General features: G+C 48.7%; 2 protein-coding genes across 3 annotated transcripts in view; one reads left to right on the top strand and one right to left on the bottom strand.

Moving 5' to 3' along the window:
• Positions 1-8,562, top strand: part of LOC109293637 (probable glutamate receptor) — a 34,071-nt gene extending 25,509 nt beyond the window's left edge. For both annotated transcript variants that reach the window (XM_019511673.1, XM_019511674.1), the window contains exons 4-11: positions 1,115-1,171; positions 1,939-2,118; positions 2,992-3,218; positions 3,365-3,462; positions 4,005-4,222; positions 5,056-5,281; positions 6,072-6,319; positions 7,023-8,562. In XM_019511673.1, the coding sequence (XP_019367218.1) occupies positions 1,115-1,171; positions 1,939-2,118; positions 2,992-3,218; positions 3,365-3,462; positions 4,005-4,222; positions 5,056-5,281; positions 6,072-6,319; positions 7,023-7,124 (1,356 nt within the window). In that variant the 3' untranslated portion in view covers positions 7,125-8,562. The remainder of the gene's footprint in view (positions 1-1,114; positions 1,172-1,938; positions 2,119-2,991; positions 3,219-3,364; positions 3,463-4,004; positions 4,223-5,055; positions 5,282-6,071; positions 6,320-7,022) is intronic.
• The window catches only part of PANK4 (pantothenate kinase 4), a 43,234-nt gene continuing 40,184 nt past the window's right edge, over positions 7,996-11,045 (bottom strand). Inside the window, exon 19 of the mRNA XM_019511672.1 lies at positions 7,996-9,474. Coding sequence (XP_019367217.1) covers positions 9,261-9,474 — 214 coding nt within the window. The 3' untranslated portion in view covers positions 7,996-9,260. The remainder of the gene's footprint in view (positions 9,475-11,045) is intronic.

Below are 11,045 nucleotides of genomic sequence, written 5' to 3'. Positions count from 1 at the left end.
GGATCGAGGTAAGACTGACTGGCCTATAGTTTCCCAGGTCCTCCTTCCTGCCTTTTTTGAAAATGAGACCCACATTGGCCCTTTTCCAGTCCTCTGGGACAATGCCAGAGCACCGCGAGTGCTCGTAAAGCCATGCTGGGGGTCCTGCAGCGACCTCTGCTAATTCCCTCAGCACTCTGGGGTGGAGATCATCAGGACCTGCTGATTTAAATACATCCACTTGCTGAGGTGAGTGCCTTGGTGGCGAGGTGAATTTGGCTTATGAACTCACAGTGCCATGGGGCTGACGTCTGGCTGAGTTCATAATATTTTGCACATATTGGTGGTGAAAACCAGATTCTGCAAAGAGCTCAGCACCTGCCTCCTGTAGTAGCTTGGTCCCATGGCTCGACGCAGACCAAGAGCAGCACAAGAGCATCTCCAGGCATGTTGTGTGCTGATGGGGTAAGACCCTTGGCTCCTGCGTGGAGGCAGGTATGCAATGCTCAGACCATTCAATACATGCTCCTAAGGTGCGAATGTCTAACCCTGGGCAGATGGCAGCAATGGGCCCGTATTGCTCGGCTAGGCCACTCTGACCGTGCTCCTCCCGTCTCCAGGCCACGTTCCCTGGGGGGGCGGAGCTGCTGAGCCCTCAGTTGGCCTTGGCACCTCTCAGTGCCTCTGTATCCACATCTGTTCTGGGACTGGGGCACTGGACACCCTGCCCTGCTGCTGGCTGAAAGCAGGGGGAACAAACAGTGTTTGCAAACATAGCAGGCAGAGCCATGATACTTTTGCCAGTTGGGCTCTGAGTGATTTCCCAGGGAGGGAAGGCAGCGTTTTGCAGCTGGGGAAGCTCAGGCAGAGAACAGGGAAATAAGTTGCACCAGGGTGCTCTATGAGTCAGGAACAGACTGAGGGTCCTGCCTCCTAATCCAGTGCTCCAGCTGCTGCCCTCCATTATGAAAGGGCAAAGAAGGCTTGTGCATGAACCCCAGCATGAGGAAGCAGCAGACATTGGTATGCGAGCAGAAGGTGGCATGCGGGCCGTGCCTGCACCCCAGACTGGCTACCTTGATGGCATTCATGTGAATGACCACTTCCCACTGACCCTGCGTGCTTTGAATTGCAGGGCTCAGGCCAGGCAGAAGATAAAAGGCCTCTGACTCTGACAGTCACGACAATCCTGGTAAGACTAACCCTTGTGTTAATGGCAATGGTGGGGGCTTCATGCACGACACCCCTAGTACCACCCATGCACTTGCATTCACCCTTGCTCACCACAGCTGGTGCCCTGTGTGTCTATGGTATTTGCAGGTCACTCCCCAGACAGGCCAAGGTCCAAGTCTTTGGTATTTCTTTGGTAGTGTGAGGGTTATGACAGCTGGTAGGATACATATAGGATAGTTCAGAAAGGGGGGCAGAGTGGATGCTCCTTGAAAACCTGCTGCATGCTGACAGCAGGCCTGTTTCCCCAGCTGGATTGCTCAAACTTCAGCTGTGTTTATCATGCCAGCTCATGTCCCACAGTGGAAGCCAGCAGTGACCGTGCATGGGTAGCACATCAGTGGCAAAGGGTTAAAAGGAAGGAACAGACTGTATGAAGAGCAACTAAAAGACCATAGATCCAAACTGGGCAGCACTTGGGAAGGACAGGGGTCCCATATAGGGGTCAGTAAACGTTTCAAACTGCAGTTAGGAGTGTCTGCCAGCATCTCTTGGCAGTCAGGAGAGGCCTCCACAATCTCCAAGAGATCTCTTGGCCCTAGAAGCAACACTGCTAAACTCCCAGGCCTTGCACCTGCATGGGAGCATTTCTTGGGGCTCAGACAGGCAAAAACACCAGACAACATCCAGGGGCATGCACTGTGCTAGGAGGCTGGGAAACAGGGATGGACTTAATGGTGTGAGAGGCTGGGGATCCGCCTGGCGTCTAGCCTTTCCCCTTGCCTGCAGGAAGACCCCTATGCGATGGCGCGAGGCACAGAGCTGGAGGGATTCTGCATGGACCTGCTGGAGGCCGTCTCCAAGATGCTGCATTTTAACTACACGGTGAAGATTGTGAAAGACAGGCGCTATGGGGCTGTGTCACCGGGCGGGAACTGGACAGGGATGATCGGTGAGGTTGTGAGACAGGTGAGAGATGCCAACTCTGGTGAGCAAACCTCTCTGTTAGCAGATTAGTCATTTAAAACTCCGCCAAGTGTGACAGCATCCTATGGCGCCGTCTTCATCCTCCTGAGAGTCCCAGGGAGCCACGGCCCAGCCCACTTAGCACAGCCCTGATAGCAGGTGCCTCACACTTCTCCCTACCTCACAGCACTGGAGAAAGGATCCATGGTATCAAGTCCCATTTCACTGCTGGGGGGACCAAGGCCCAAGGGAGGGGAATGACTTTTAAAAATGTCAGCCTACCTGTTGCATTTGCTGCATTAGTGCTGTGCTCCTATTTCTGTGAGTTTTAGTATTTGGTGCGTTTCTCTGAAAAGGGATGAAGAGCAGGGGAAAGGCAGGAAGGAGACAGCCTGGGAAGGGGCAGCATCCTTGGGGTAATGTCTGGGGGGCAAGTGAGAGCCAGCCTCCCTGGGTCAGCCTAAGTAGTTTATTGCACTAACAGGTTAAGCAGTTGGAGTGGGTGCTTTGTGCTGGCCTGTGCTGCCACCTGGTGACCAGGTGTGAGTACCTCTGTGCTGCCCTGAACATGACGGCAGACGGCTTTTCTAATCCCGGCTTTCGCTCTGGGGTGGGGGGCAGTGTTAAATGGGGGAAGGCGTTCACTCTCTGAATTACCGTAGTATCTGCACATTGGGACTTTGGTGTGATGGGTAGATGCAGGGATGGTCTCTGCCCCTTGGGGCCGAAGCAGAAGGCTGCTCAGTGCCCAGTGGGACAGAGATGGGTTTTGTCTCTGGACACGTGTCCATGGGGAAGTGAGATGTGTACAACTCATGTCCTGAGCCGTTTGGTATGCCAGGTAGTGGATATGTGTCCCCTTGTCACATCCTGTAGGAAGCCGACCTGGCGGTGGCTCCCTTAACCATCACAGCAGCGAGGGAGGAGGTGGTATCCTTCTCTACACCGTTCCTGCAGACTGGCATTGGGATCATGCTCCGGAGGGACTCGGCCTCCCGGGGCACTTCGCTCTTCCAGTTCCTGGCTCCTTTCAGCAAGGAGGCGTGGACTGGCCTGCTTATCGCTTACCTGCTGACCTGCCTCTGCCTGTTCCTCGCGGCCAGGTACAAATGCTTCTCTTTGGCACTTTCTCCCACCAGCTGCTCTCCCCACCCATGAGACGACACGGGTTCTAGCCAAATTGGGCTTTCCTGCCCACTGGTCCTGGGACGAGAAATGCACCGCTGATACGTTGGGTTTCTTCTTGCAGACTGAGCCCCTGCGAGTGGAATGAGCCTGGGAACGAGGAGAATCGCTTCACCTGCCTGAACAGCCTCTGGTTTGGAGCAGGGGCTCTTACCCTGCAAGGTACGATGTAACTAACAGCTGCAAGAGGAACTATTGGTGTGACCTGTGTCTGCCAGGGGCTTGGCTGTTTATTGCCCAGCCCATTGTATTTTATGGACCATCTTGTGCAATTAGACGTATATTGAAGCCAGGGAGCCTAGCCATGCTCAGAGCTCCCCTCTCCCCAAGGATCTTCCCATTACAAGGGCATTGGCTATACATCTCTGGGCTGGAGCATGCAGGAAGCTTGCTTTAATGTGGGGTGGCTTTAAGAGACCTTGAGGTAGAAACAACCCATGTGATGATGATGATATTGTGGCAGCTGACACTCACCTTGGCTGCCTTTTCTGCTATGCTGACAGCTCGGCACAGCTGTGCCACTGTGCAGTGCTCATGTGCTAGCTGAGGTTGCTGTGCTGGGATGTGCAGGGGCCATTTGTCAGGCAAATTGTGTGCGCTTTAAAATTGGGCCCAGGGTCTGATTAGCTTATGGCCCTCAGCCCCCCTTTGCGCAAATCAAACACTTGCATTGTCCTTCCGCTGAGGGTCTCTGATCCCCGCAGGGGCAGCCCACCAGCCCAAGGCACTCTCTGTGCGCATCATTACTGCTGTCTGGTGGGCGTTCACGATCGCTTTGCTGGCTGCCTACGTGGCCAGTTTCACCGCTCTGCTCACCTCTGGGAATGATCAGCTCCCGATCCAGACGTTTGAAGACCTCGTGAAACAGAGAGAGATCCAGTATGGGATGCTAGATGGTTCCTCCACATTTCATTTCTTCAAGGTGCGGATCATCTAGGTGATGCCCCAAGAACATGGGGTTGAGCTGATGTGCAGAGTCTAACACTGCGACTAACTCCTTCAGCTTCTCTGTCCTATATGGGTCCTTATACCACTCTCGTCATGTGGTTTCTGAGCATCTCCTAGTAGTGCGTTATACAATATTGCTAGCATTTCTTGTGGCATTTGTTCTTTCCCATCTTCTCTGTGGAAGACGTGTGTAGTGGGGGATGTCTTGGTCTGGTGGGGTTTAGAATAGCCATGTTACTGCCTGTTTGACTTCAGAATAGTGAGGCTAACTACCTTTTCCACTACATGTTTGTTAGAGGAGGCTGGAGTGGAAGATGGGGAGGGTTTTAACGCTCCTTATTCTGTTGATTGCAGGCCAGCCCCCAAGGAAGTCCCATTTCCCACACACAAGTTTTTATCCTTATTGCAGGGTAATGCTACACCACAGGACCCAGGCTTTGTCTTAGAGCTGTAGGCGATTTCTTAGAAACCCAGGGCTCAGGTCACGGAGCACCTCGAAGATAAGGACTGAGCTAGGAAACTTCATTCCTTCTCAGATGTTGGCTGGTGTTTAATTGTCACAAGTTACAAATCCCCGATCTGCCCAGACACTTTGTTTTACATGAAACCATTGCCACCGCTTGAGAGCCAGGATGACTTGCTAAGCAAGCATGGCATTCTCACTTTCAGGACAGGAGCTCAGAGGGAGAAGGTTTAAACAGTCTTCTCCATGCAGTACTTCTGCACTTGCTGCACATTATTACTCTAAAGCACTGCAGCTTTTCAGGTCTGAGTTTTATGCCTGATATTTCTCCTGTCGTGTTGCAGAACTCCAAGAACCCCATCCACCAGATGGTCTATGAATACGTAGACAAGAGAAGAGATTATGTTTTAGTCAAAAACTCCCAGGAAGCTATTCAACGTGCAGTGGAATCGAATTATGCCTTCATAGGGGAATCAGTCTCTCAAGACCTCATGGTAGCCAGGCACTGCAATTTGGTCAAGGCCCCTGAAGTCATTGGAGCACGAGGCTACGGCATTGCCACTGCAAAGGGTGAGGCTGTGTCTGCAACGGAGTTTCCACCTCTGCTTTTGTTCAGCTCTTCGCAGCAAGAGTTAGAGGTGCTCATTTTCTGTCAGGGCTCTTCCACAGCGCACAGGAAATGGGACAGTGACCGCAATAGTTCAGGTCCTCTCAGAATAACATACGCCTCATTGCTGTTTTAAGATTAACAAGAAGGCAATGCAGTGACTTGCTGCAGCATCGACAGTCCTTCCGCCAACAGCTGCAGCTTCCCAAGAGCATTTTTTTTCTGATCCGTGCTCTTCGTGCCAGTCAAGGTAAAGAGGCCCCTGCCAGTAACGGGCCGTTGGTTAAATCCTTCCATGATCACAGCACAGCTCGTTGCTGGGGCATTGAGAGGATTAAAGATCAACGGTGTGAGGACTGCCGCCATCTCCTGGAAATGCTTTGTGGCACTCTCGTGCTGACAGGTGCTGAGGTTGCGCTCTGACTGTATTTCTGGTACTGCCTTTCTCTGTGTCATTCTAGTTATTATGTTAGGGCCACTGGCAGGAGGATGGGGTGGCTGTATAAGAAGTCAACAGGTAGCTTATTCCTCAGTTTGAAGTCATGCCCTGTTTGCAGTGGGGCCATTTTAAAATAACAAGGTTTAACATTATTTTAGCTTGCTGCAGCCTCTTTCAGAGTGGTCTGAAAGTTGCTCAGCTGGACAGCAGTCATATGATCATCCAGTTTGTTAGTGGGTTCTTTGTAGACTGCTTAAGTTAATCTATGCTGGAGTCCTATGATTATTCACTTTGTTTCTCCCTGCCACCCCCAGGATCTCCACTGGCCAGGAAGCTGTCCATTGCTATCCTGAAGCTGAGTGAATCGGGTGATCTTGACTACCTACGTAATAAGTGGTGGGAAACCAGCTGCCTCCACACAGGACAAGACAGATGGAGCCCCCTGGGTCCCCAAGCCTTGGGTGGGCTGTTCCTGGTTCTTGCTGTTGGCCTCATGTTAGGAGTGATTGTGGCAGTGGTAGAGCTGTCAAACAAGAGTAGAAGTACAGCTGAGCAGAAGAAGGTAAGTAACACAGTGAAACCTCACCGTCTCATTCTCATGCAGTGGACTTAGATCACCCACGTACAGGTTGCTCATTGTTACAGCCAAAAGAAATGCCAGATGGACAGGAGTCAGTGGCTTCTCCTGGTCGGAAATATTTGATTTGGCAACACATTGCCTCCTGCCTTTCCTTTTTTACTAAGGATCTTAGCACAAAAGTGGGATTTTTATTCCAGGAAGTAGTCTTCTGCTGTTTATTTCCCAGTGAAAGTGATCTGCTACAAATTTCCACTGTCTGTTTTGTGTGGCAATGGAAGCGGGTTATGAATTCAGATAGGGAATCAACTGGAGGAAGTGAAAAATAAATGGTTCTTCCTGTAGCTAGTATCAATGTGCCTTCCAGTAGGCTGCGTGTGCAGGGGGGATGAACTCAAATCAGTGCTAATTTTAGTGGGATCACCCTGCTTATGCTGGCATAAAGGGACAGTCTTCTCAGCGCTCCCATTTTTTTCCTACTTTTGGTGGTCAGCTTGTGCTAAAATACTGGCAGAGTCTAAAAAAATATGGTGATAAGTCAAGGACCGTGTACATAAAATGCAGAACAGCTCCTGCAGTTTGGGCTTGGAACCGAGCCTGCTGCTCCCCAGCCCACCTTGCATCTAAAACAGACTTGTTCAGTGCCATGTGGAACAACTACCCCTTCTCTTGCTTTCATATTTTTCAGAGATCATGCTGCTCCATTTTCACAGAGGAAATAAGTCAACGGTTCAGAATAAGAGAAGAAGCAAGGCAGAACCGGGAGAACCCAGAGAAGATTAAACCCTAAGAAGCACTAGGGAGCGGGGTCAGTTTATTTCTTTCCTGCTCTATATATTCAATACTAGCCAGTTCTCTGAATGAGCTTTCTGTAATGGCCTTACATCTATAAGCCTAGAGCATAATTTTCCTATAATAAATAGCAATGGTCAGTGTCTACAATGATGGAAGAACTGGATACAGAGAATTAAATGGCTAAGTGGACTGCAACTAGGCTCCAGAAGCTAGAGTATTAAATCCAACCTAAGCAATGATGTTTGAAAGACTTTAAGATCTCATGGCTATCTGGTAACCTCTGTAAAATGGCAGGTTCAGGATCGCAGACAATGCACATGGTTCACATGCTGGCATGGTCCTTTCAGACGGGGAGTGAGGGATGTGGCGTGGGAGACAGCAGCACAAAGAAACCTCAACACCAGCTTGTATGCTGTGGACTTGTGATTGAGCTGTCCAAACCCACTGGGGATTGTGGGTATATACACAGAACGCTGAAGCCTGTATCACTGAGTTTTCATGGTTGTGACCTGACTGCAGTGTGGGCATATTCAGATAATCTAGTTCTGAAATCACTCTGCCCATTTTAAGAGTCACTTGTTCACTAATGTATCTTATAAGATGGAAGGTTAATAGATTTCCCTACCTACCTACCTACTACTTGGATTCCCAATGTTTTGGCTGCCTTTTAGCAGACCAGACAAGCTGAAAATGAGGACTTGGCCAATCTTCTTGGTTCTCAGCCTCATGTGCATCACAATATTGAGTGTGAAGCTTTATAATTTACTAGCTGTACTTGGATTTAGTCTGGGAAGGGTTAGAGCAGCACAGTCACTTTCATTAACATTTTAAAACACTCCTCTCTGTAGCTTGAGGGCCTTCTATTATACACAGATGTCTTTAGCACCAAGACAGTATTTTTGCACCAGGTAACTAACACTTATTTCAGACAATAAGGGATATTCTGAGGTGCTGGGATCTCATTTCAGTAAGTGCATAATGCCAATTATTAGCCTAGATATTTTCAGCTAAATACATAAGCTGCTTTGCATGCATTCTCTATTTCACCCTCGAACTAATGAAATTAAAGTGAGGGGTGATCTCCATCTTTCTGCTGACAATAGTGAGGAGGAGGGTTAATGATTCATATTCCCCTTTTGGTTTATTGGCATTTCCTGTGCAATTATGCACCCTGTCCATGGGAAGGAGCAACTGTTAAGACTTCCTGTTTGCCCCCCAAAGACTGAAGCAACGTGCTAAGGCCAAAATGAAAATCAGAGAACTCACACGTGGGCAATTTGTAGTAGAGCTAAAAGCAGAATAGCACCTGCCTTTAAAACCAAACTATACAAGTCTGCCACCAGTGTAATGGTAGCTATTCTGCTTCAAGCATTTTTGTTAGTGACAGAGGATGTGAATCAGTTGAAACGAAATAAAAGTTAATTACTTACAAACTGACCAACTGTGCTTTCATTCTGAAACTGTGGTTTCCTGATCACTCTGGGAAGAAGAGAAAAATCCAGCTGTAAATGTGGGGAAAGTAGGAATTGCCTAACTGCTACAGCAAGTTAGTGATCCTGATATTTACCCATCTGCCACCCTCACTGGATATTGGATCAGTTATTTTTGGTCCCTATATTCATTCAGCAGTATTCACCAGGTTAGAAGGCAACTTGCTCCATCTGACCAGACTGGGGAGAGCTCAAAAAGTGGGCGAGAAACATTTCAGGAATTCAAATATTAAAATGCAAAGTCAAACGCTTTCAGCACTTTAAAAACTCTATTTGGTATGTGCCAAGTCACTGCTGGCATGGCAGGCAGAGATGTATAAAAAAGATTTCATTGACATTTAAATATATTTCTATATGAATGTCTCACAGAACAAAAAATAAAGTCTTTTCATCACAAATACTGCAGCATTAAAATAAACACTTACCAAAATAAACAATGAGTGATATACATATATATTTGGGGTGTATATTTTATATAATGAATCATATTGTTGCTTTAAGTCACAAAAGCACAATATAAATATGGAATTTCATGTGAACTCATTTTCCCTGTTGTAATAAAAATACATTCTTTACAATTAAAGTAAAACTAGTGCAAGTCCGTTCCTGCTGCTGCTGTGGATTCAGTCCGCTGGACCCCATCACTCACGTGGCACTTCATACTTAAAAATGACACTGAAGATCTTCCCACCCAGCCGCTCAGCCAGCCAGGAGTTTTTGATGACAGCGAGTTTGAGGCTTTCGCACTTCAGAGCTGCGTAATAATTTGTGTGGATAGCACGGCCCATCCCTTCAATTATAACCAAGTCCGTCTTCCGCTCCCGGACCAGCATGGCCAAACCTTTGTCCAGGCGGCTGCAATGAGATGTAAATGCATTGCTTAGAAATGCTGATGAATTAGTACATAACTTCCTAAACAGTAACAAGACCCACTTCACATGCCAGAAGTCTGTGTGGCCTGCAAGACAGGACAGCCATGTGCACAGTAGTGCCAGAGCTAGTGCTAGTCTTTCTATCAAGGGTGGGTGTGAATGCCTACCCATCTGGTTACGCTTTCTAGAAGGCCATCCTACTTCCCCACTTGTATACTGTTCCTTTTAAACAAAGGATTCTACCAATATAGGAAAGTGAAGGAAGCTAAAAATTCTTTCTAGCCCAGTCTTGGAAACAATAATGAAGAACTAGGAAAGAACAAAGTAGCCTCTCTCGCAGGCCTCATTTAGCCGACCTCCTGTTTTCTCAAGTCAGGCTCAGAACTCCAGCTGTCACCTAAACACATGGCAAAGGACTGAATGAGTACAGAGTTTCCAGTAACCGCTTCACAGATACCGAGGTGTGCCAAGTCCACAACAGGAGGAAACGAAAAGCAAACGCTGCACTGGCTCTGCAAACAGCAGGATGTTTGATTGTGTGGAGGGGTCTGGATGCTGCCCAGGAAGAAGTCAAGCACTGGAGGTACTCAGATTCCTCCTCAGCTTAGTAGAATAAACCCTGCCTCTCTGCACTGAGTTCAGAACTATGCTTTAAGCCATATATAGTACTAAGCAATGAGCACCTGCAATAAGCAACAAGTCTGACTCTCGGGAGTTCGGTTCCCTTCTCTCTGGGTTTCCAGTGGTGAGGAAGGAGGCTCAAGTGAACCTTATAGCAGATAGGAGGCTCCACTGTTGTGAAATGCAGAGCATGAGCCACGGCAGCTCCAGCTGATCACAACACTGTCATTAAACAGCACTGTTGCACAAAGGAGGTTCAGGAGAATGTCATTAGCTGGGTCACTACTAGCATTTCCCCCAAAAAGTCAGGCTGGCATTTACAAAACAGGTTGTTTGGGGAAAAAAGTTCTGTCTTAAAGGCTTTCACTTCTGCTATTTCAGGACATGGCAGTAGTTGTGCAGTAGGACCCGCCCAGTCCCACTCTACTGGTCTGAAAAGCAGTTTTGAAACTTCTTGATAAAACAAATTGAGAGTTTTGATCTGCTCTACTAGCTTCTGAGAAAGCTGCTACTTTACAAACAAAGGGCTGATCCACACAGAACTTCCTTTAAAGTCAAGCAACTTTTGGCCTACTAGGGGTGCACCAATAAAGATTTTTTGGGCTCATGCCAATTATTAACAAACCATATCTGCTGATACTGATCTGGTTGCCAATATGCAGCTGGGCAGCTTGGAGAGCTGTGTCTGGCTGGTAAGTTTGTTGGGGTCGGGGAGGGGGGTGCAGATTGAGGCTCCCGTGGTGAGAGGTAGTGGGGCTGGGGCTGCCCAACCAGAGCTGCCTACCATGCCTCCCCTGGGGGTGTGTACAGCAGTGGGACGCCCCCCTCCCAGACAAGCCCCCTCCCAGGGCGGCACCTGCCCCTGCCCCTCCCTCACCATGGAGGCTCAATCAGACACCCCCCCACACACCCCCAATGCCCCTGTCCCCCCAG

The sequence above is a fragment of the Gavialis gangeticus genome, unplaced genomic scaffold (genome assembly GCF_001723915.1).
Source record: "Gavialis gangeticus isolate Ggan-Ray unplaced genomic scaffold, GavGan_comp1, whole genome shotgun sequence".
NCBI classification, from domain to species: domain Eukaryota; kingdom Metazoa; phylum Chordata; order Crocodylia; family Gavialidae; genus Gavialis; species Gavialis gangeticus.
The sequence above is the reverse complement of the archived record's forward strand: the minus strand, read 5'-3'. Positions and strand labels throughout refer to the sequence as shown.